The sequence below is a fragment of the Rutilus rutilus genome (genome assembly GCF_951802725.1).
Source record: "Rutilus rutilus genome assembly, chromosome: 23".
Lineage (NCBI taxonomy): Eukaryota > Metazoa > Chordata > Actinopteri > Cypriniformes > Leuciscidae > Rutilus > Rutilus rutilus.
Genome location: NC_140233.1, coordinates 23,644,480 through 23,669,037, shown reverse-complemented (window position 1 = coordinate 23,669,037; position 24,558 = coordinate 23,644,480). Strand labels below are relative to the sequence as shown.

The 24,558-nt window shown below is 43.8% G+C and overlaps 6 protein-coding genes across 6 annotated transcripts; 5 read left to right on the top strand and 1 right to left on the bottom strand.

Moving 5' to 3' along the window:
- Positions 1-6,216: 6,216 nt before the first annotated feature.
- Positions 6,217-7,815, bottom strand: LOC311283318 (piggyBac transposable element-derived protein 4-like; the record flags this gene model as incomplete). The annotated part of the gene is made up of 1 exon (XM_084397669.1): positions 6,217-7,815. One exon carries the CDS (start codon positions 7,813-7,815, stop codon positions 6,217-6,219), a length of 1,599 nt encoding a protein of 532 aa, XP_084253795.1.
- A 2,709-nt stretch (positions 7,816-10,524) lies between these two features.
- Positions 10,525-12,380, top strand: LOC311283317 (piggyBac transposable element-derived protein 4-like; the record flags this gene model as incomplete). Its single annotated transcript, XM_084397668.1, has 3 exons — positions 10,525-10,583; positions 10,811-12,221; positions 12,339-12,380. The coding sequence occupies 3 exons, from the start codon at positions 10,525-10,527 to the stop codon at positions 12,378-12,380; spliced, it is 1,512 nt and encodes a 503-aa protein (XP_084253794.1).
- Positions 12,381-17,342: 4,962 nt separating this feature from the next.
- LOC311283402 (histone H1-like) lies at positions 17,343-17,993 on the top strand (the record flags this gene model as incomplete). Its single annotated transcript, XM_084397768.1, has 1 exon — positions 17,343-17,993. The coding sequence occupies exon 1, from the start codon at positions 17,367-17,369 to the stop codon at positions 17,991-17,993; it is 627 nt and encodes a 208-aa protein (XP_084253894.1). The 5' UTR covers positions 17,343-17,366.
- Positions 17,994-19,204: 1,211 nt separating this feature from the next.
- Positions 19,205-19,595, top strand: LOC311283390 (histone H2A-like). The gene has a single exon (XM_084397755.1). It carries the CDS (start codon positions 19,208-19,210, stop codon positions 19,592-19,594), a length of 387 nt encoding a protein of 128 aa, XP_084253881.1. The 5' UTR covers positions 19,205-19,207; the 3' UTR covers position 19,595.
- A 721-nt stretch (positions 19,596-20,316) lies between these two features.
- LOC311283386 (histone H3.2-like) lies at positions 20,317-21,179 on the top strand. Its single transcript, XM_084397751.1, has one exon. The coding sequence runs from the start codon at positions 20,425-20,427 to the stop codon at positions 20,833-20,835; it is 411 nt and encodes a 136-aa protein (XP_084253877.1). The 5' UTR covers positions 20,317-20,424; the 3' UTR covers positions 20,836-21,179.
- Positions 21,180-23,181: 2,002 nt separating this feature from the next.
- LOC311282553 (histone H4) lies at positions 23,182-23,596 on the top strand. The gene has a single exon (XM_084396369.1). The coding sequence runs from the start codon at positions 23,198-23,200 to the stop codon at positions 23,507-23,509; it is 312 nt and encodes a 103-aa protein (XP_084252495.1). The 5' UTR covers positions 23,182-23,197; the 3' UTR covers positions 23,510-23,596.
- The last annotated feature ends 962 nt before the right edge of the window (positions 23,597-24,558 follow it).

Sequence of the window (24,558 nt, the reverse complement as noted above, 5' to 3'; positions counted from 1 at the left end):
TCAACGCCGTGCGCGCGCCCAGCATCCTGAATGAATCCCATGGGGAGCCCAGGGAACGCGAAGCGGAGCTGGGCGGCCAAGATACCACAGTACACAAGCACATAATATGGGGCAGGGAGCGGCACAGCCGGTCCAACTGACACTTTCCACATAGTGCAGCTCAACCAGTAGAGCTAAATCAGCAACATAGCCCGCGCACAGACAGTGGGCTGGCTACGCGAGACTTAGACTGATAACACTTTGTCCTGCAAAGCGGGAACTTCCAGGTTGTAAAACCTAACAAATGTGGAAGGGGAGGCCCAGCCTGCCGCTGCACAAATGTCATGAATGGGAATCCCACTGGACCACGCCCACGATGAGGCCATGCCTCTGGTGGAGTGCGCCCGAATGCCCAAAGGGCACTGCAGGTTTTAGATGCGTAAGCAGCTGCGATAGCGTCAACTATCCATCTGGATAGGGTGTGTTTCGAGGCGGCGAGACCCTTGGTGCGCCCACCAAACGAAACAAAGAGCTGCTCTGAACGCCTGAAGGCGGCGGAGCGTGAAATATAGCTTCTCAGCGCCCTGACTGGGCAGAGGAGATTACTATCTGCCTCGCAGCCAGCATTCGGCAGGGCTGAAAGGGAAATGACCTGCGCTCTGAAGGGAGTGCCCAAAATTTTGGGGACATACCCATGCCTCGGTCTGAGAATAACTTTAGAGTCATTGGGTCCGAACTCGAGGCACGCAGCGTTAGTGGATAGCGCGTGAAGGTCTCCCACACGTTTTACTGAAGACAGTGCTATCAGAAAAACGGTTTTGAGCGTGAGGTATTTCATATCCACAGTTTCCAGGGGTTCAAAGGGATGTGCTTTCAGGGCGTCTAAGACCAGTGAAAGATCCCACATAGGAACCGAAGGGGGTCGCGGGGGGTTCATCCTTCTCGCTCCTCTAAGGAAGCAGATGACAAACTCGTTCCTTCCTAATGCGCGGCCCGGCTCTGAGACAGAGAGCGCTGAAATGGCCGCGACATAGACTTTGAGCGTGGAGGGGGACCTGCCCGCGTCCAGTAGCTCTTGAAGGAAGCACAATACTTGCGAGACCACACATGTCTGTGGATCGAGCCCTCTGGCAGTGCACCATTTGTTAAACACCGACCATTTAGACGTGTAGAGCCGCCTCGTGGAGGGAGCTCTAGATTGTATGATCGTGTTCATCACCCCTTCTGGTAAATCAGCATGTAATTGTTGAGGCTCCACGCATGCAGAGACCAGCGCTCTGGGTGGGGATGCCAAATCGAGCCGCGGGCTTGAGAGAGAAGGTCTCTCCGCACCGGGATCGGCCAAGGGGCTGAATCTGCCAATTGTATGAGTTCCGGGAACCAAGCTTGGTTCTCCCAGAATGGGGCTATGAGGAGCACTGTGTGGCGCGCTTTCCTGGCTCTCTCGATGACCTGAGGCAGCAGAGAGACCGGGGGAAAAGCATATAGCGGGCCGCTGGGCCACGTCTGGGCCAGCGCGTCCTTGCTCTTGAAAAGAATACTGGGCAGTGTGCGTTGTCTTTTGACGCAAAGAGGTCGTTTTTGATCTGACACCGCCCTGGTGGTTCACATAGGCCACTACTGATGTGTTGTCCGTGCGGACTAGAACATGGTGACCATGGAGGAATAGGAGGAAGTGCATGAGCGCTTTCTCGACCGCGAGCATCTCTAGACAGTTTATGTGTAGGAGATTCTCCTGGTCTGACCAGCGGCCATAGACCGGTCTGCCTTCGAAGAGCGCTCCCCAACCTAGGTTGGATGCGTCTGTTGAGACAACTTTCCGGTGTGAAAACACTCCCATAATCACTCCAGTGTGATACCATTCAGCTGCTAGCCAGGGCTGCAGGGCTGAGACACAGCCCTGAGTCACTCTGATTAGCGAGCCACCGGTCGCCCAGGCTCGATGGGATACGCGCGCTCTTAGCCAGCGTTGAAGCGGGCGCATGCGCAGTAAACCCAGCTGAAGCACTGCTGCAGCTGAGGCCATATGCCCCAGGATGCGCTGAAATGCTTTCAGAGGAACCCGATTGCCTTCTTTGAAGGATGCGGCGAGGCGCCGGATGCGGCGCGCGCGCTGCTCCGACAATCTGGCCGTCATCGCCACCGAGTCCAGTTCTATTCCGAGAAAGGAAATTGACTGACGGGGCGAGAGCGAGCTCTTGGTCCAATTGACCGCTAGACCCAGACCTTCCAGATGGCTGAGAAGCGCTGTTCTGTGAGACACAAGTTCTGTCTCTGACTGCGCTAGAACAAGCCAGTCGTCCAGATAGTTCAGAATTCGCATTCCCTGACTTTTCAGGGGCGCGAGAGCCGTGTCCATGCATTTCGTAAATGTACGGTGTGCTAAAGACAGGCCGAACGGCAGGACTGTGTATTGATAAGCTCGACCGTCGAAGGCGAATCTCAAGAATGGCCTGTGACGGGGGGTTATCTGGATCTGGAAAAACGCGTCTTTCAGATCGAGAGAGATAAACCAGTCTCCTGGGCGGATCTGCGCAAGGATCTGTCTGGTTGTAATCATCTTGAACGGCCGTCTCATGAGAGCCGTGTTCAGATGTCTCAGATCTAAAATAGGTCTTAATGCTCCGCCCTTCTTGGGAACGAGGAAGTAACGGCTGTAAAAGCCTGACTCGCTCAAGGAAGGATGAGCCTGTTCTATGGCCCCTTTGCGCAGCAGCTTCGCTATTTCTGCTCGAAGCAGGTGCGCTGCTTCTAAACCCACTTTCGTCTCCGTCTGCGCTAGAAGCGTGGGGGGCGACGAGCGAATTGAGGCGAATAGCCGTGTTTTGTAGTGTTCAACACCCATTCTGACGCGCCCTGAATAGCTTCCCATGCTCTTGCACGCATAGCTAGGGGTCGAATGGTCTCTGGGTTCAGATCGCCGCGCTGCGCGGGATGGAGAACCTGTATCAGAGAGGACGGGGCGGCGCGCGCGCCGCCGGTGCTCGAACACGGGGGCTGATAAACAGTATTGGCCGGCTGTACAGCGTTCAGTAGCTCGGTCCTGAAGGATGGAGCGCGTTTTGCTGTCAAACACCCCTGGCGCGAGAGCGGCGTGGGGGATATAGTGTCTGAAAGTGAGTGCGCGTGCTCGTGAGCGGGCGCAGGGTTTACACTTATAACACGGCCAGTGTTTTGGAAGCTTTAGAGGGTCTGTAACCCGGGGTAACCGTATGGCAGAGCGAGCAGCGAGTAGGTGTGAGCACAGAGTTGTGGGCACATTTACTACACTTAATACTCGAGCGGCGTGTTTCCGCTTTATGAGAGAGCGCTCTGAGCGCATTACCATGGGAACCATGTTGTGTGAAGCAGTGAACACATGGGAGTGGGCACATTTTCTATACTTAATATCCCCTCGGGCTGAGCCGTTGCAACTCGAGCAGCGGGTAGGTGTGAGCACAGAGTTGTGGGCACATTTACTACACTTAATACTCGAGCGGTGAGTGTCCGCCTAAGAGAGAGCGCTCTGAGCGCGTAACCATGGGGACCGTGTTTGTGCGAAGCAGTGAGCACATGGGAGTGGGCACATTTCTACACTTATGACACCCTCGGCCGGAGCCGGAGTGTTTCGGGGCTTTAGAGGGTCTGTAACCCGAGGTAACTGAATGGCAGAGCGAGCAGCGGGTATGTGTGAGCACAGAGTTGTGGGCACATTTACTACACTTAATACTCGAGCGGCGCGTGTCCGCTTTAAGAGAGAGAGCGCTCTGAGCGCGTTACCATGGGGACCGTGTTTGTGTGAAGCAGTGAGCACGTGAGAGTGGGCACATTTTCTACACTTATCTTCGGCTAGAGCTGGAAAGTTAGTGAGCTCTAGAGGATCTGCAACCCGGGGTAACTGAGTGGCAGAGCGAGCAACGGGTAGGTGTGAGCACAGAGTTGTGGGCACATTTCCTACACTTAGTACTCAAGCGGCGTGTGACCGCTTTAAGAGAGTGCGCTCTGTGGACGTTACCGGGGAGACCGTGTTTGTGTGTAGCAGTGAGCACGTGGGAGTGGGCACATTTTCTACACGTATAACACCATCGGTGTTATAGGAAACTGGTAGAGCGAGAAGCTTTGATGGCTCATAAGTTTAGACGCTCATAAATACTCAAGCACCATCCTGCGAGATACGGGTTTGCTTTCTGTATGTGAGAAAGCTGGCCGCGAGCTCGGAGAAGCCAGCAGAAAAAAAATATTTATCTGCCGCCAGAGCAGGATTCGAACACGGGACTCCCGTGTGGAAGTCCAATGCTCTGCCACTGAGCCACAGGAGCACACATAAACTTTAGTTAGTGCGAGCATATGACCGAGCGATGTTTCGTTTCGGCGTTTGTTTGCAGACGCGCGCGTGTAATAAAACAGGCTCGTTACTGCAGTATAGTATTTCCAGCCGCCTGAACTTGGAGGGGACTGAGAATATACGAGGACGAAAACACTCTCTCTTCCTCTTTTCGCCGGTGCTCGTGACGTCCGCTCTGATGTCCCTTGAGAACGGCGCAGTTGCGCGGCTCGAACAAGGGAGAGAGAGCGGGAAGATGTCATCATGTGCTATGACATCGTATGTTTGCAGGCGTGCGTGTATTAAAACAGGCTCGTTTACTGCAATATTGATATTTCTAGTCGCCTGAGCTTAGGAGGGGACTGAGAAATGTGTGAGAAACGGAGGTGGCCGGAGAGTGACGTGCGCGACCGAGACGCGGGGTAGCTTTCTTATAACGTAAAGGAAGCCAGCCCGTGACCGTCTACTCCTGACATCCCTTGTGAGCGGCGCGTTTGCGCGGCTCGAACAGAGGGGGAGAGCGCAGGGAGGGGCGTGCGTCGTCCGGGGGGTAGCTTTCTTGTAACGTAAAGGAAGCTATAGCCCGAGACCGTCCGTTTCTGACATCTCTTGTGAGCGGCGCCGTTTGCGCGGCTTGACAGAGGGGAGAAAGCAGCTGTCTAAGAAAACAGCGCTGTCTGCTTCATCCCCTGAGGCGACGGCAGTGCGGGCGAACCGGCCGCTGCGCGTCGGGAGGTGGGGAGAAGGAAATAGCGAGGCTCGCGGGAGGGGCTCCGGCGAGCGCTCAGCTGTCATAGAAGCCCAGGCAGAGAGCGCACACCACGTGGCGGTCTCCGTCGCTGAGCGCGGCTCTGCACGAGCCACAGGATGAGCGAGGCATTTGCAACAACGCCTCGCGCTCTTTTAGATGCAAGTGTGTCGCGGCGGACACACAAAACACACAACACAGAGCAAGAAAAGGATATATATGCCGGATGGCGCAGCAGGCAGGGAAGGCTGAAGGCGGCGAGCGGCCGGCGTCCTCAGGCTGAAATCCTCGGCGTGCTGGTCGCTTGATTCGACGGCGGCTTCCTCGGAGATCAGCGATGCGAAGAGCTTCGCTGAAGAGACAGAAATCAGCGAAGCAGCCTCTGTACCTTGCTTATATACGCTAAGCCACACCCCTAATGACGGGCTGTGACGCATTAAGCGCGCCAAGCGCGCTCATTGGACGTGACGTCACGCGCAAGGCTCAGCCATAGGCTGCTGCAGTTGCCGCAGAGCAGCCAATGGGCACGCGATTCGCCTGCCCTAGGTCTGCAGGCTGCCGCACTGCGTTGACAAGATTTAAAAAATTAAGGATAATTTTTGGCTTCAGTATCTCGAGAAAGGAGACTTTCCCGCAGCGTAAGCTAGCTTACGCAATACGAGAGAACCTCTCGTAAGAGAACTCCTTAAGAGAGAAAACATAGAGAGGTTACCCTTTCTGAATTTCTCAAAATAGTTCACGAGGTCTAAATTCTCCCATCAAGCATTTAATATTTAAAACCCCATAGAATCAGAGGTGTTCTTCGAATCCTGAAGATGTTGGACATGCCCTAACATTTGTGCTCATTTCAGCTATTTACACCATAAGGAAAATGGCTTACTACACTGCATTCAGCCCAGATTGTATTTCAGTAATAATGCTACTTTGATTTTCTGGTTTCTTAAAAGCAGTGTGAAAGACAGTGCCAGTGGTCATAAATACTGTATTCAGCACCTGAGGAAATATTGATCCCGTCCCTAAAGGATCTATTAATATAAAAAATATATATATATAAATATATAAAAAAAAAGTCTCCTCACAATCACACACATTTTTAAATGTAGTTTATTTACAGAAATAGTGTACAGTTTACTCAAAAGAGGGTGTGTAATTGAAGGCACATTGTTGTGCACCCAGGTTTGAACACTCAATCATTGTTGTGCCATTCCTGGAAACAGTTCCTGTTCAACTGAAGACACAAATGAACGTCACATGCCTGGCATTTCCATGGTGTTTGTTGCTTCTTGCCACGCACTGCTTTGCAATGCACACATATGCGGCGACCAACAGTGGCAATATTTCTGACGTCGGAGGTCAGCTCAGCTCCTGGAACCGGCACATGGTCATTACTGGTCTGTTCTGGATCTGCTTTCTCAGACACACCACAGAGCTCTGCAACAAGCTCTTCCATAAACGCCTTGTGCCTCATGTTGCCTTGTAGCTCCTTGTGCAATATGAAAGCGTTGGTGGCAGCAACGTCCAAGAAGTGTAGAAAGACTTTTCTGTACCACTTCATGGTGTTGTGCTGTGCAGTGTAGTACTGCAACAGCTGGTTGGACGGGTCAACACTTGTCATGTGCTGGTTGTAAGCTCTCACAGGCGCAGGACATGGAAAAGACTTTGTCCTCCGTGTCTCTTGTGCTTTCACTTGTCGTTGCACACGGTCTCCTGTATAGGCAGCATGGATGGTGGAACAAACAGACACCTCTTGTTTGTCCATCCACTTCACACACACAAGAGGCCCATCCCGAATCCACCGGATGGATCCCCTGCTGGACTTTTTGGTCAATGGATTAGATGTGCTCCGTGGGAAGTCCTTCCTATAGTCTCTGTAAGTCCCACAAGCCCCAAACTTCATAGCTAACAAGTCTGTTAAGAGCTTTGGACTTGTATAGAAATCGTCCATGTACACATGATACCCAGAGCCCAAAACTTTCTTGTCCAGAAGAGACATCACAGCATCATAAGAAAGCCCACGTCCTGTGGGAAAGATGTTCTTGCCCGTGTACACAGAGAGGTCCACAGTATAGCCATTCGACGAGTCCGCCAGGACAAAAAACTTGAAAACTTGAGGCTCGGCTTTCATGAATCTTCTCATTCCTGCATTTGCTCTGCATGCCACCAGTCTGTCCTTAACAGCTAAATTTCTTCTGGGATGATAAAAGGTTTTGCAAGCAAGACGGATGGTGTCCATGAGGGGTCTGACCCTGAAGAGCTGGTCATGTTCAGCTGTTCCCCTCTTTTTGTCATTTTCCTGGTCTGCCTCTGGGTGACTTATGTGCAAATTCCATGAAATGGTGCGGTATCGGTCCCTAGACATGACTGTGGCGGGAAAGGGCACAGAGAAGAGACTGTCCTGCCGCCAGTAGTCAGCGATGGAGCTCATCTTCACGAAGGCCATGTAGAAAACGAGTCCAATGTAGCGGTACAGCTCGCCAACACTGACATCTGTCCAACTGTATTTGCGACCCTTTGCGAGTGCCCTGGCAGCCTGAGCGTTTGTGTTGTGGCACAGATTTGACACGGCGCTCTCTGAGAAAAACAGTTTGAAAAGACTCATAGGAGAGTGCGAGTCAGCAAGACTCGACTGCGGCCCAGGTTCCCGAGCCGGCAGGAATCTCAGAGACTTTGGAGCCACATCGACATCAGTCTCTTCCCTCCATGACAGAGTCTTGGCTCTCTTTAAAACAGGAATCTGGTCACTGTCATTCTCACATCTGTGGGGGGAGAAAACAAAAGTGAGCATGTTGACAAAAGGATCACAACATTATCAATTACTAATACTGATATATTGGCCACTCATTAAAAAGCTATTTACACATTCATCCATGCACATATACTTTGCTTAGATTAATTTTGATTACATGTACTGTGAAATAATATGTCACTTGTAAAATGACGGAGTAAACGTGCACTTACACATTAAGATTCTCAACCGCGTTGAAAACTGAACGATGTTTGTGTCCTGTGTGAGGTCCACGTGAAGGAACCACATTCCTAAGAAAAGAAAAGGTACAAGCACAAATATTAGTAAACCATTAGCTTATGTTGTCCAAGGTGGCAAACCAGTGCACGCATAAGTGATAGACCCTCTTCACATTTCCGGGTTTCTCAGAAGAGAAAATCATCCAAGTTGGGTAAAATTCTAATGTGGTGAATGAGAGACTACATTGCATATATTTTGTTTTTAATTTGCTCAAACAACAATAGAAAAACTTCACAAAAGTGTTTTCACAACTTTCAAAAAAAAAGTAAACGAAATATAGAGAGATGCTAATCTCACTGTCACTCACACAGCCGCAGTATTAGAAACACCCAAATTTTTTGTAATGTGATGCAACAGAGATATATTGCCATGTATAGTTATAAATGTGCATAGGCCTACATTTAAATAGTAATGATAATAAACACTCTGCAGGATTCACGATGCTGATCACCATTAAAACTAGTCATCACAGTCTGTGAAAAGGGTCCATTGATATTTAATGGATATACAGTCGCGCGCTTTATGGCTGTTGATGGGGCATTGACACGATGCCCCATCGACAGGATACCCCATCGACAGCCATAAAGCGCGCGACTGTATAACCATTAGGCTAATTATCAATGGACCCTTTTCACAGACTGTGATGACTAGTTGTAATGGTGATCAGCATCGTGAATCCTGCAGAGTGTATATTATTATTATTATTATTATTATTATTATTATTATTAATGTGTAATTATTAATTAATGAATTACAGAATTATTATTATTAATAATAATAATTATTATTATAATTCTGTCATTAATTAATAATTACACATTCAAAACAATTACACCTCGGCAGATGTTGGAGAACACAGTTAAGCTCTGTTGCTAAATGTCCATCTCGCTCTCAATCTCTCTCTCCACATTAGAGTATAACATGTATACACTTGTTTCGTAAGACATTTAGATCTTCTAAAAGTCCACAGGACAACACATTTCACTCATAATATAACAAAATGGTAGATATCGTCTGGTCATATTGGTTTGAAACAGTTATATGCGACTCTAATAACTAAAATAAGAATAAACGGCTTACTCTTCAGAAGATGTGTCCAGCGCTGGCTCAAACTGATCCTCAAACTGCGAGCCTTCATCATCAACGTCTTCATCATCTTCTGACTCTGAGGAACAAGTCGATTCTTCCTCACTGTCTATGATCATAGAGCTTCCTCGTGTGCGTGACGTGCCATCTTCAGGAAAAGTCAATAAAGCCAAACATAAGTTTGCCGCAGGTTTTATCCTGTTGATCGGGGGCGTTTCCCACATTCAGGTCATTACCATGTGAATGACGCGCTCTGCCGGTGGGCGTGGCCAGACCGGCGCTAAACAAGAACAGGAAAACCCCCTTCAACTTTGTAATTTTAGCTTAACTTTCTTTATTTCTGGATTTTATATGTGTCTCTTTCGTTGGCCGTCTTGGTGAGCACCTTCTTTGAGGGCAGATTTCACAGGTTCGGGGCAGACTAGACGCTACAATGGCGTATTGCTGCCCTCCTCAGTTCATTTGAAGAATTAATAGATTTAACAGATTATATCCTTATAAAGTTGATACATTTTGTTGTCTCATAGTCCTTAGTACAGAGTAATGATTTACTCCAACATCTGCTGAGGTTTAATTGTTTTGAATGTGTAATTATTAATTAATGACAGAATTATTATTATTATTATTATTAATAATAATAATAATTCTGTAATTCATTAATTATTAATTACACATTAATAATAATAATAATATACACTCTGCAGGATTCACGATGCTGATCACCATTACAACTAGTCATCACAGTCTGTGAAAAGGGTCCATTGATAATTAGCCTAATGGTTATACAGTCGCGCGCTTTATGGCTGTCGATGGGGTATCCTGTCGATGGGGCATCATGTCAATGCCCCATCAACAGCCATAAAGCGCGCGACTGTATATCCATTAAATATCAATGGACCCTTTTCACAGACTGTGATGACTAGTTTTAATGGTGATCAGCATCGTGAATCCTGCAGAGTGTTTATTATTATCATTATTATTATCATTACTATTTAAATGTATGCACATTTATAACTATACATGGCAATATATCTCCGTTGCAACACATTACAAAAAAATTGGGTGTTTCTAATACTGCGGCTGTGTGAGTGACAGTGAGATTAGCATCTCTCTATATTTCGTTTACTTTTTTTTTTTAAGTTGTGAAAACACTTTTGTGAAGTTTTTCTATTGTTGTTTGAGCAAATTAAAACAAAATATATATGCAATGTAGTCTCTCATTCACCACATTAGAATTTTACCCAACTTGGATGATTTTCTCTTCTGAGAAACCCGGAAATGTGAAGAGGGTCTATCACTTATGCGTGCACTGGTTTGCCACCTTGGACAACATAAGCTAACGGTTTACTAATATTTGTGCTTGTACCTTTTCTTTTCTTAGGAATGTGGTTCCTTCACGTGGACCTCACACAGGACACAAACATCGTTCAGTTTTCAACGCGGTTGAGAATCTTAATGTGTAAGTGCACGTTTACTCCGTCATTTTACAAGTGACATATTATTTCACAGTACATGTAATCAAAATTAATCTATGCAAAGTATATGTGCATGGATGAATGTGTAAATAGTTTTTTTTTTTTTTTATGAGTGGGCAATTTATCAGTATTAGTAATTGATAATGTTGTGATCCTTTTGTCAACGTGCTCACTTTTGTTTACTCCCCCCACAGATGTGAGAATGACAGTGACCAGATTCCAGTTTTAAAAAGAGCCAAGACTCTGTCATGGAGGGAAGAGACTGATGTCGATGTGGCTCCAAAGTCTCTGAGATTCCTGCCGGCTCGGGAACCTGGGCCGCAGTCGAGTCTTGCTGACTCGCACTCTCCTATGAGTCTTTTCAAACTGTTTTTCTCAGAGAGCGCCGTGTCAAATCTGTGCCACAACACAAACGCTCAGGCTGCCAGGGCACTCGCAAAGGGTCGCAAATACAGTTGGACAGATGTCAGTGTTGGCGAGCTGTACCGCTACATTGGACTCGTTTTCTACATGGCCTCGGTGAAGATGAGCTCCATCGCTGACTACTGGCGGCAGGACAGTCTCTTCTCTGTGCCCTTTCCCGCCACAGTCATGTCTAGGGAACGATACCGCACCATTTCATGGAATTTGCACATAAGTCACCCAGAGGCAGACAAGGAAAATGACAAAAAGAGGGGAACAGCTGAACATGACCAGCTCTTCAGGGTCAGACCCCTCATGGACACCATCCGTCTTGCTTGCAAAACCTTTTATCATCCCAGAAGAAATTTAGCTGTTAAGGACAGACTGGTGGCATGCAGAGCAAATGCAGGAATGAGAAGATTCATGAAAGCCGAGCCTCAAGTTTTCAAGTTTTTTGTCCTGGCGGACTCGTCGAATGGCTATACTGTGGACCTCTCTGTGTACACGGGCAAGAACATCTTTCCCACAGGCCGTGGGCTTTCTTATGATGCTGTGATGTCTCTTCTGGACAAGAAAGTTTTGGGCTCTGGGTATCATGTGTACATGGACGATTTCTATACAAGTCCAAAGCTCTTAACAGACTTGTTTGCTATGAAGTTTGGTGCTTGTGGAACTTACAGAGACTATAGGAAGGACTTCCCACGGAGCACATCTAATCCATTGACCAAAAAGTCCAGCAGGGGATCCATCCGGTGGATTCGGGATGGGCCTCTTGTGTGTGTGAAGTGGATGGACAAACAAGAGGTGTCTGTTTGTTCCACCATCCATGCTGCCTATACAGGAGACCGTGTGCAACGACAAGTGAAAGCACAAGAGACACGGAGGACAAAGTCTTTTCCATGTCCTGCGCCTGTGAGCGCTTACAACCAGCACATGACAAGTGTTGACCCGTCCAACCAGCTGTTGCAGTACTACACTGCACAGCACAACACCATGAAGTGGTACAGAAAAGTCTTTCTACACTTCTTGGACGTTGCTTCCACCAACGCTTTCATATTGCACAAGGAGCTACACGGCAACATGACGCACAAGGCGTTTATGGAAGAGCTTGTTGCAGAGCTCTGTGGTGTGTCTGAGAAAGCAGATCCAGAACAGACCAGTAATGACCATATGCCGGTTCCAGGAGCTGAGCTGACCTCCAATGTCAGAAGAATTGCCACTGTTGGTCGCCGCATATGTGTGCATTGCAAAGCAGTGCGTGGCAAGAAGCAACAAACACCATGGAAATGCCAGGCATGTGACGTTCATTTGTGTCTTCAGTTGAACAGGAACTGTTTCCAGGAATGGCACAACAATAATTGAGTGTTCAAACCTGGGTGCACAACAATGTGCCTTCAATTACACACCCTCTTTTGAGTAAACTGTACACTATTTCTGTAAATAAACTACATTTAAAAATGTGTGTGATTGTGAGGAGACTTTTTTTTAAATATTTATATATATATATTTTTTATATTAATAGATCCTTTAGGGAAGGGATCAATATTTCCTCAGGTGCTGAATGCAGTATTTATGACCACTGGCACTGTCTTTCACACTGCTTTTAAGAAACCAGAAAATCAAAGTAGCATTATTACTGAAATACAATCTGGGCTGAATGCAGTGTAGTAAGCCATTTTCCTTAAGGCCTCATTATACTTCTGCGTCGGACCTACGCCGGAGCCTATACGGCGTAGGCAACGTGTTGGTTTTAATTTATACCTCTGTGTCGTTGTCCGCGTTGACGCGCACCTAGGGAGCATGTGAAACCCCGAGGGAGGGGTTCTGGCAGACCAATCACAGCGCTTGTGTCCGCGTAGAATTGACGCGTTGTTACATTTTTGGAGAGGTGCACGTCAGGGTACGCCGTAGGGTACGCGCGCTACACACAGCCTACAACGTAGCTACGGCGGCAGTTCGAAGCAGAAGTATAAATAGGCCTTTATGGTGTAAATAGCTGAAATGAGCACAAATGTTAGGGCATGTCCAACATCTTCAGGATTCGAAGAACACCTCTGATTCTATGGGGTTTTAAATATTAAATGCTTGATGGGAGAATTTAGACCTCGTGAACTATTTTGAGAAATTCAGAAAGGGTAACCTCTCTATGTTTTCTCTCTTAAGGAGTTTTCTTAAACTGTCGTTGCTTTTGCCAGCATAATCCATTGAACATCTTCCCATTGTTTTCTGTGGCACATTTACTGTCCCAGAGTACTGTGGCCTCATGGGAAGGCAAAGAGGAGAAAATTCCCTGCCAGTTTAATCCTGTTGAAAGGCTGTCAGTCACCCAGTCTACAAGAGTGTGAAAAGACAGAAAAGGGGTGGATTTAGAAATATAATGATTAACCTATATAATTATAGGAAGTCACAATACTCTTAATTCAGTGCATTTTCAGGATGTTTTTGCAGTTTTCTTTCAATGTTACAGGGAATGGGTTAATTTCTCTTCTTTATTAAGATTTCTTAAGTTGAACCACTTTTTTCAGTACTGCACTGATTGGTCTGCTTTGTAACCAGAGACCTTCCCTTTGGATGATCTTAAATGTGGTAGCTTTGCATCCATAAGGAGTTAATGTAATAGAGCCTGATTGCTGAAAGCTTTTAGTAGACCTGATTCAGAGCAGCATCTTTGGGAATAAAAGCAAGCCAGGCTGTGAGGAACAGACATTCATCTCTTCAGTGGGTTGTACTGTTTTAGAAATCCTTTTTTTTATTGTTCTGCTGATGGAACACTGCAAAAATACCTGTCCAAGAAATTTAAGTTGACCAAAAAACTCCAAACATGAGCTGTGGAAAAGAGTGATAGGAGATTTAGAGCTTTTTATAGCTGAAACGTCTATCCCTCACAGCCTCGCTTTCATACCTGTCATGGCACTGCTCTGAATAAGGTGTATAGGCTGACTACACAGAAGAGAATTGGACTGAGAAGTTCATATACTATAAATGAGAAATCCTGAATGCCATACATCCATTCTCCAAACTGCAGCCAGTGTCTCAGGCAAGAAGAGAGAAATACCCTGGACAGATGGCCAGTCCATCACAGTGCAAACACACGGGCATACACATATTCACACCTAAAGACAATTTAATGTCTCCACTATCAGATTTAACCAGGAGGAAAACAGTCATATGTACATTATTTACAATGAAGTCTAAGGGCAACACACTTGCCACAATGAAAAAAAAAAAAAAAAACGGGTGAAAAGAATAAATCAACAATCAATACATTTCAGCTTCAGAATCATGGATATTTTTATTCTGGTGTCATTATTGTCCCGTGCATTGGGTTTCCAGCAACAAGTCCAAGAATATTCATTTACACCCACAATGTAATAGCAAATTTAGTATTTTAATCAACAGTAAAAAAAAATGTTTTACCTTATGTCTTGGAGTATCGCAATAATATTGTATTGTGAGTTCAGTATCGTGATTTGTATCGAATCGTGACATGAGGGTATCGTTACACCCCTAGTAAACAGTATAAAATAAAATAAAAGAGAGAAAAATAAAAGTAATTTAAAAATGTTGATTTTATAGATTTAAAAACAATATATTTTAAGTTTATTTCAAAATATGCATACCGTATACACAAATATTCTAGTGTTTTGAAAGTGTAAGGAGACCACCTTGACTGCATGATACAGTGGTTCATGGGAGTGGGCGGAGTTAAAGAGCTCTTTTGGTGCATTTTGCTTTTGGCGACTTTGATTGATGGAATTTTCTGTACAACCTCTTGGGTACTGTAGTTTTTCACCACTGTAAATCTGCTGTTAAACATAACTATTGTGTTGACATTAAATCTGTGACCGCAGAGACTTCAACATTGTTTGTATAAAATATAAAAATAGATAAAACTTCCAGGACTATACTGTGGGTGCTTCTCAATACTCAAATTGATGGTTCCTTGTTTCCTCGCTCTGGTTAATTCGAGATCGTTGGTTAGTAAGACCTTCATACTGAATGACTTTTTCGCTTCACAAGGTCTGGCTTTTTTCATTTGTGACTGAGACTTGGCTTAATGTTGTATTACTTTTCTGAACACCCCACAACATTAATTACATATTTAACTTCCAGAAAAACATATTTTCCCACCTCAGGCATCAAATCCCTATTATTATTGGTTATTATTTTAAGATATGGGCACTATTCGTCTTCAACCCCGTTATGGACACTATGGGAGCTCTCTGAATATGTTTATAAAATATATTTGTAATGAAATCAACGTTTTCCTATTAATCAGATGTCCCTCACACTAATTCAGTAATTGTAAATGTAAAATTAACATATAATGTAACACTTATGCTAAACTAAAGCCTGGAATGGACACTTTTTGTGACAGCAACCTCATCATTTTTGATCAAAGATGTGGCTTAACTTCAGAATTTGAACTAAAATCAGTATTTTTATGATTGCTCTGAACATTTCAGACTAAGTTCAACAAACATTAAATGACTTATTCATAAACTTAAAAAAATAATTAATAAAAATGTAGGTGTGACAGGGTTGAGACTAGGGTAACAGGGTTGAAGAGACAAATACAGCTTAACATATGCATAGTTGTTTTTTACTCAAATTCACTGTAAGATTTTCTATAAGCACTGTATTTCATTATGTAACCAAGAAAAACAACAGATATAAATTGCAATTGCAACTCAGTTTTATTAACCCGACTGCAGGAAAAACAACAATAACTTAGTATACATTAGAACATTATAAACTGACTAAATAGGTCATCAAAATAAAACATATTACTTGTGTGCTTTTTTGATGTGTGTGTGTGCGTGCATGTGTGTGTATGTGTGTGTGTGTGTGTGTGTGTGTGCGAGCATGTGTTTGTGTGTTTTATTTTTGCATGTGCGCGCTATTCGTAGCAAAAAAGTAACGGGGTTGAGTGTGACAGGGTTGTGATTTTTTGCTCGAAAATGGCCACTGCTCTACATGTAGTGAATTACAGGAGAGCACATGGCATGCATGGTATTAAGAAATCATGTATATTGTTGAAATAACAAAGATCATTTTCACAAGTAAAAGAATTCTATCTTTATTTGATGTAACAGGGTTGAGTCGTTGAGCCTGACAACCACAATATCACAATTCTAATTAAGTTATAAGAGAAGGTGGTAACTTGCCTGTGTCTACACACAATGTTGTTCAGAAAACTTCTATGATGTTACTTCCTGTTATTGATGTCACATATAAGGATCTGTTCATTATTTTTATGGGGGAGAATGATTTGTGTAACGGGGTTGAGGGATTACTGAGGGACGGAACTAAATCATGTGATTTTAATGAATAATCTTGAATTTACTTAAAAAAAAATAAAAAATAAAACTTTACCAGCAAAAAAGCACAAATGGATCTTCATGGGAATGGCAAAATGTATGGACTTTTTTTCTACTTTTATTATTCATATCCCAAGTAGACTTTCATAGAAGGCCATGAGGGACAAAATAGGTGGTGTCAACTGAAAAAACAAGCTAATTTCTAATGTAAAGATAATATGTACGTCATCATTTTTAAACTTTATTAAAGGAGACATTTCAATTGATACAAAAAGCTTTTAAAAATAGATTGTGGTGACCCCATAGGTAAAATACACTTAATCATACTGGTTTCGTGGAATGACTCATATGCACATCAGCTTATGGAAACGTCGTGTTTAACAAGTTAAAACATTAACACTTGTGTGATCCGGCGGATATATTTATTATTGTGATTAATGTTATTATTTTTATTATTATATGGACAGATCATCTGGCCAGACATGAGAGTCACAGAGAGACTCGGAGTCTCCGGATGTTCGTGTGCTTCAAGCTGCCCAAAACAACATCTGTATGAAAGCCTCCTGACGCCCCTCATTGATGCTGATTTCATTAAAGTCTCTTCAGACGGTTTGCTGAACATAAAGAAAATCAGTTCAGGCTTTTATCAACTTTTCCACTTAAACAATTTATCAAACTTACACGCGGCTTTCCCCCGTGCCTGATGCTCGCCTTGGATTTGATCTGATGAAGGCAAAATTAACATTTCCTCTTCGCGTATATTAGTCTCAAATGAAAGCTCAGAACATCTGCTTGGTGTTCACTTTGTTTAGACTGTGCTAAACTATTTTACCGTTGCAGTTTTGCCTCAAATGTAAGAGAAGAAAGCACACGCATGAGGGGTTCGTTGACGCGCATAGATGCCGAGCGGGCAGGTTGAGTCTATAAGGTTCTCATGTGCTATTTAAGAGCGCAGCGCCGCGCGAGCGCCAGTCATTGCAGAAACCAGAGACAGCACTTAAAAGACTGCAGATCCAATCGGAGAGAAATGGCAGAGACCGCACCCGCACCCGCTGTTGCCGCCCCGGCCAAAGCGCCCAAGAAGAAGTCCGCTGCGAAAGCCAAGAAAGCAGGACCAGGCGTCGGCGAGCTCATCGTCAAAGCTGTATCCGCATCCAAGGAGAGGAGCGGCGTGTCCCTCGCCGCGTTGAAGAAAGCGCTCGCTGCCGGCGGCTACGATGTGGAGAAGAACAACTCCCGCGTCAAGATCGCCATCAAGAGCCTGGTGACCAAAGGCGCCCTGGTGCAGGTCAAAGGGACTGGCGCCTCTGGATCATTCAAGCTCAACAAGCAGCAAGCTGAGACCAAGAAGAAAGCGGCTACTAAAGTGAAGAAGACCGCGGTCAAGAAACCCGCTGCTGCCAAGAAGCCCAAGAGCGCTGCGGCAAAGAAGCCCGCCGCCAAGAAATCGCCTAAGAAACCCGCCGCTAAGAAGTCGCCCAAGAAGGCCAAGAAACCCGCCGCCACAGCCGCTAAGAAGGCGACGAAGAGCCCCAAGAAGCCAGCAGCCGCTAAAAAAGCAGCCAAGAGTCCCAAAAAGGCAAAGACTGCTAAACCTAAGGTGGCAAAACCTAAAGCTACCAAGCCTAAAAAGGCAGCGCCCAAAAAGAAGTAAAGGTAACTGTTTGTGCCTCAACGGCTCTTTTAAGAGCCACCCACTTACTCTAAATTAGAGCAAAACTTATTAATATTGAAGATTTCTGTTCATTTTGATAGAAATGTGAAATGAATTTTCAATAGAGATGTGACTTTTAACCTTTTGGATTCATTCTAAACACCCAGTAAAAAAAAAAAAAAAACCTTAATTAAACCATTTTTATATAAGAAATGTATTGTAAATGGGCAAAAAAAAAAAAAAAAACGGGTTCAGACTGTTCAGAAACGGCATGTTATACAACACAGGTACAGACAGAATTATACACACAACACTATGCTGGGGAATTGTGATAATACAATACAAACAACCCCACATCCAACAATATGGACAGTGATAAAACTCCAATATTGCAATAGGAACATAATATTGTACAGTATCAGATGGTCAGTGTGCACAGAATATACTGTGTATATATACGTATATATTGTACAGTATATACACAGAATATATAATGTGTGACTGTGTGAAAGGTGCAGCGCTTTTGGTAGGAACAGTGTACAATATCCGTTTTTGTACTTATTTAAATTTCATATAACTCTTCTGTCTTATTAGTCACACTCACAAATACTTGCGCAAACAGTGCACAATAATACCCGCTAGAAGGGGGGTGAGGGAGAAAAATAACCTCAGCCACATTGTGAAGGTGGCTGGTAAGTTAATAGGCTGTCCACAGATTTCCTTGACAAATATTTATGAGAGGCAGGTTATGAGGAAAGCAGATGCCATATTGGACTGTGTAAATCACCCCCTTCATTGTTCTTTTGAGGTCCTCCCCTCAGGCCGGAGATTCAGAGTCCCTTGTTTTAGTCCAATAGGACAAATAATTATTTTATACCTAGTGCAATTCGGTTGCTAAATTTGCACAATTCTTTGACATAGATGAGTAGTAGAGTAACAAAGTTTTTAATTAGTAGTTTGTGTTGTTTATTCGTATACATGTGGTGTTTACCTGTTGTGCTACTTACATGTTTACCTCGCTGTAAGACAAGTTTCCCTTAGGGGACAATAAACTGAAACTGAACTGAGAAGTTCAGTGATTGGTTTAAATCTTTACAGACTCTAAACCAATCGGCGACTGGCACTCTCGTTTAAAGCCAGTGAGTGGAGGCGTACGGATTTTATTCTGTTACTGTCTTTTGACTGCGCAGTTTGTTGTAACTGATTTAAAAACAATGAGTGGAAGAGGCAAAACCGGTGGTAAAGCCAGAGCGAAGGCTAAGACTCGCTCCTCTAGGGCGGGACTGCAGTTCCCCGTCGGCCGTGTTCACAGGCTTCTTCGCAAAGGAAACTACGGCGAGCGCGTCGGTGCCGGAGCTCCTGTTTATCTGGCGGCGGTGCTCGAGTACCTCACCGCTGAGATCCTGGAGCTGGCTGGAAACGCCGCTCGGGACAACAAGAAGACCCGCATCATCCCCCGTCACCTGCAGCTGGCGGTACGCAACGACGAGGAACTCAACAAACTTCTGGGCCGAGTGACCATCGCTCAGGGCGGCGTGCTGCCCAATATCCAGGCCGTGCTGCTGCCCAAGAAGACCGAGAAACCCTCCAAATCTAAATAAATGAGTCCTCAAGTTTGTCTTCTGTAGATCAAAAGGCTCTTTTAAGAGCCACCCATTTTATCTGAAAGAGAGTGTTTTTCCTTTTTAATATTTATAAACGGCATAAAGGCGTTTGGTTGAGAGAGAAAATGACCCATCAAACCAGAGTAAAATATATGATTGGATCATTGACGATTACAGTACTCTTATAGTCGTAGGTGTGCGTGTTTGTTGTAAGCACATGATGATCCCCTGATGTGTTTGTTACCCAACCCATCTCCCTTAATATTAAAATATAGTTGCTCTACCAAGCTCTGATAGTGTATTGCATATTTTAATAAATTGTTCAAAATAAAAAGCAACATACGTATCGGCTTCATGGTCAAATAAATTGGTAAATATTACTCTGGTTCTTTGATCCCCTATTTTACGGGACGGATGGAAACTGTAGTGTGTCTCGCTGCAGTGCTTTTATACAGACTGTAATGTGATGATCTAATCCGAGATCTGCATAATCACTGGGAATTAAGGCGAGTATTTCAGAACAATTTAATACAAAATTGTGAGTATAAAGACCAGGGAGGTGTTACATATACACTTTTTGATGTATATGAAGTATTCAACAGAACAAAAGCATCTCGAGCGGGAAACCTTCCACTTGTTTGAAAAAGAGGAAACGCGCAGTCATTGGCTGGCACTCATGCGCAGACGTCACGTATTAGCCAATCACAAGGTCTGCATCCTCGCGACACTATGAGCTCGTGGCGGTACAATGCTTTAAAAGCGGATGTATAACGTATAGCAGCATTTCCTTCCAACGCAAGCAGGACAGAGAGAAGAAACCCGCAGCAATGGCAAGAACCAAGCAGACCGCTCGTAAATCCACCGGTGGTAAAGCCCCGAGGAAGCAGCTCGCTACTAAAGCCGCCCGTAAGAGCGCTCCGGCCACCGGCGGCGTCAAGAAGCCTCACCGCTACCGACCCGGGACCGTGGCTCTGCGGGAGATTCGCCGCTATCAGAAGTCCACCGAGCTGCTGATCCGCAAACTGCCCTTCCAGCGGCTGGTGAGAGAAATCGCTCAGGATTTCAAGACGGACCTGCGCTTCCAGAGCTCCGCTGTCATGGCCCTGCAGGAGTCCAGCGAGGCTTATTTGGTCGGTCTGTTTGAGGACACCAATCTGTGCGCCATCCACGCCAAGAGGGTCACCATCATGCCCAAAGACATTCAGCTGGCCCGCCGCATCCGCGGAGAGCGCGCTTAAACCCGCGTCTGCGTCAACCCACAACGGCTCTTTTAAGAGCCACCAAAGCTGCACTGAATGAGATCATTTCTAGTTTAACTCAATATGAGTAGAAAGTTGCATTCATGCATTACATTAATACTCTCTGGGTCACCGTTCTCTAAATCATCAGTTAAGTTACCCCAACAGAATTAAATATAACCCCAATTAGAAAATACTTAGACATAAAGAAATGTGAATGATTTTATGTAATAAAAGCGGTTATGTATTTTAATGTTTGTGGGACATTCTACCAGAAACGTACATTATCTGTCCTTGAATTGTTTCAGTGAATAAAAAACTATTTCATCCAAAAATTTCTGTGAGTTGTTCTGTAAAGGAATATGTCATTCATTAGGTTCTCAGATATTTTTTTCTTTTTTAAAAACACTTTTGAAAATTACAAATCCTGTCCTTGTCCTCAGCCAAATTGGAGCTACAGCTTTCATAGTTTTGTTAACAGTTTTGCTAAAAACTGTTATTTAGGGGAAAAAAACTCCATCAATAACAAGTTTAAGCTGTTATCATTCACATCAACTGATCAAAAACATGAAATTATATATAAATTCTACAAATAAATTATATTTTACAACTGTCCCCATGTTTTAGTCAGTCCTGTCACGTTTACATAAAACTCTACGTAAAATGTGTGAAATACGCCTTTAAGGGTATCACTCAGAGGAAGTGACATAATTTGACCCAGGTGAAGCTAACATTGATCAAGGCTCAATTTTGTCATTGAATTGTATGAATTTAAGCTTGTTTTTGTATGTTTTTTTTTTAGGAAGACGAGCTAAAGGGTCAGGCCCTGTCACGGTAAAACATTCCAGAAAATAATGAAAATGTTTTAAATCCAAAACATGTCTAAAAAGGTTACTGAAATTCCTTGCTTGCATGTTAACAGTTTTTATGCTAGCATGCTAGCAGGCTGAGTAATGGCAGTTTACAATGGCCAACCGTCAGGCCCTGTCACATTCCTGTGTGACACGGCCTTACAAATGAATGTTATTGTTCTTTTTTATTACATTTATTGCATATATTATGTATTTAACGCATGCAATAGTAAAATGAAGGCCCAGGTGCTTGAGTTTTATACAGCTGTGGCCATGGAAGTGATTTAAACACCTGAATTCAATTATTTGGAGGGCTGTCCCAATACTTTTGGCAATATTGTGTATGTCCTTGGCTGAATTTTACCATAGTCTAATATAACATTAACATTAAAATTATAATAATAATTTAAAAAAGAAATGGCAATCAAAACTTAAATAAAGAACACAAAACATAGCTTTTTCTGCATCATCAAAATCCATAAAGTCAGTCCTGTCACAGTATCGTCAGTCCTGTCACGCCATGGTCAGTCCTGTCACACAGGAAATTATGACAAAAGTGTTCTATTTGAGGAAATATTAATTAATTAATCTCTTCACCTGTGCAGATGAAGGTGGGGGTATATATATCCATAATCCACTACTATGTTTTTGTAAAAATCTCCTATGTAAAGGTAGTTATTTTACAACTATATGAGTGCCTGGTGGGTATTCTGTGATTTTGTGTACTACAGTTGACTGAAAAGTTACTTATATTTCTTAAAGGAATTATAAAACCATGTTAGATACAATCAGGGACATGTGATCTATAAGAAAATGCTATTTGTATCAAAGAAATTCATTAGGAAACCATTCTAACAAATACAAATTTGTCTGAGACAGGGCCTGACATTTTAGGGGTGAAATGCGTATAAAACTGTATTTTATTCAATCATAAAAACATGCTGAGATGGCATGATATATGTTTCTCATAGTTTAACATGTGCTCCATATGACTCAACATTCAGATTTAAGAAAAATATATTTTTCCCCCAAGATTTTTTATAAGTGGAAATGTACGTTTCTGGTAGAATGTCCCTTGTATAGGCCTAGAATAGATCTATTTTCCTTTTTTCTTTTTTTTTTACTTGAATGCTGTGATGTCAGTTGTACAGGGTGTGAATCACACAATGGCCTTTATTGACAAATTATATATAAAACACCAATTATTGAAATTAACAAAACTATCATGTGCAATTGATTGACATGTAAACTGCGCACTCAGATTCCAATGTTGTTGCGGATAGTTTCAACGGAGCTAGAAATGTATCTTCATATTTACAGGTAAAGCTGCTTTTCATCTTCAAACAGTTTTCCCAAACAAGACTAACGTACAGTGGTTGTTTTTTTCCAACTTTTTGCGCCTTGTGACGCGGTGTTGGTTTCTATCAGGTCCTGTACGTAAATATTTTAAAGGCCTCCTTGCAACGCTGAACGTACATTTCTTGTCATCGTTTGACTGGAGTGATTGAATCATGTCTGGAAGAGGCAAAGGCGGTAAAGGACTCGGGAAAGGAGGCGCTAAGCGTCACCGTAAAGTTTTGCGCGATAACATCCAGGGAATCACCAAACCCGCCATTCGTCGTCTGGCTCGCCGCGGCGGCGTCAAGCGCATCTCCGGTCTGATCTACGAGGAGACCCGCGGAGTGTTGAAGGTGTTTCTGGAGAACGTGATCCGCGATGCCGTCACCTACACCGAGCACGCCAAGAGAAAGACCGTCACCGCCATGGATGTTGTGTACGCGCTGAAGAGACAGGGACGCACCCTGTACGGCTTCGGCGGATAAACACCTGAAACCAGGAGAAACTACTCAAACCCAACGGCTCTTTTAAGAGCCACACACATTTTGAAAAGGAGTATGTTTAAGTTGTTTATTCTGTCACCTCTTAATTAGTAACCACTTTCAGGCAGAACTTGTGTGTAGTATGGAGATTTAACTTTAGTAACTTTAGTAGCTTGTGTTTCCAGACTATTGCTCCTGTTTAGCTTTCTACAATACAGAATTTAGAGTTTCTAAGAATCTAAATGAATCTCTGTAACACACTCCGGAGCAGAAGGTGGCGGTAATGCACCTATTTAAGTTGGTTGCCAGCCGCCGTTAAAAATCAAGAAGAAGAACCTAAACGAACAGGGTTTACTCCTATGGTTTACTCGTGTCACACGTTCAGTGATTGTCAAAAACGACTGAATTCATGGCGCATTTTTTCATTGCACTAAAAGCGACTCTTTTGAACTTCGTTAAAATAATTTAGTACTTAAATGTCACTCAAACCAGCAACATATCTCATCTAAATCGGATACTTTGTTTTTGTTGACTGAAACAAACCACATTTACAGTATCAAACTGATGTGTCAGAGGTGTATATAGGTAACAGTTATATGTTATAAAGTGTTTAAGTTTCTCCTCATCATGCAAGCACGTACATGTTATCACTTCGAGAAAACCGATGGAAGAAAAAATAAAATCGAAGTATTTACAGGTGACTGTACTATATGCTGAATAATGCTGAATGAATCATTTGTGTTAAATTATGGTATGGAAATCAAGAGATCTGGAAAAACGGAATTTTGAAATGGAAAGTAGGAATCCTGCTCCATTTTACTCTTAGGTCAAACTGGTTCTAACACATAAAAGGGGTTCTTCGGCGATGGAAAGGAATTCAAATTTAGAAGCTTTCAATTGGCGGATGAGTCTCTTTAGCAGCCCAAATCTGACCAATGAACACACGGAGAAGGGCAAACCAGCCCTCTGACATGAGCTTTCAATAAATACCCAGTTCATCACTACTCTACCAGATGTCGTTGTTGTTTTTTTTACTTGACTTGTTATAAGTA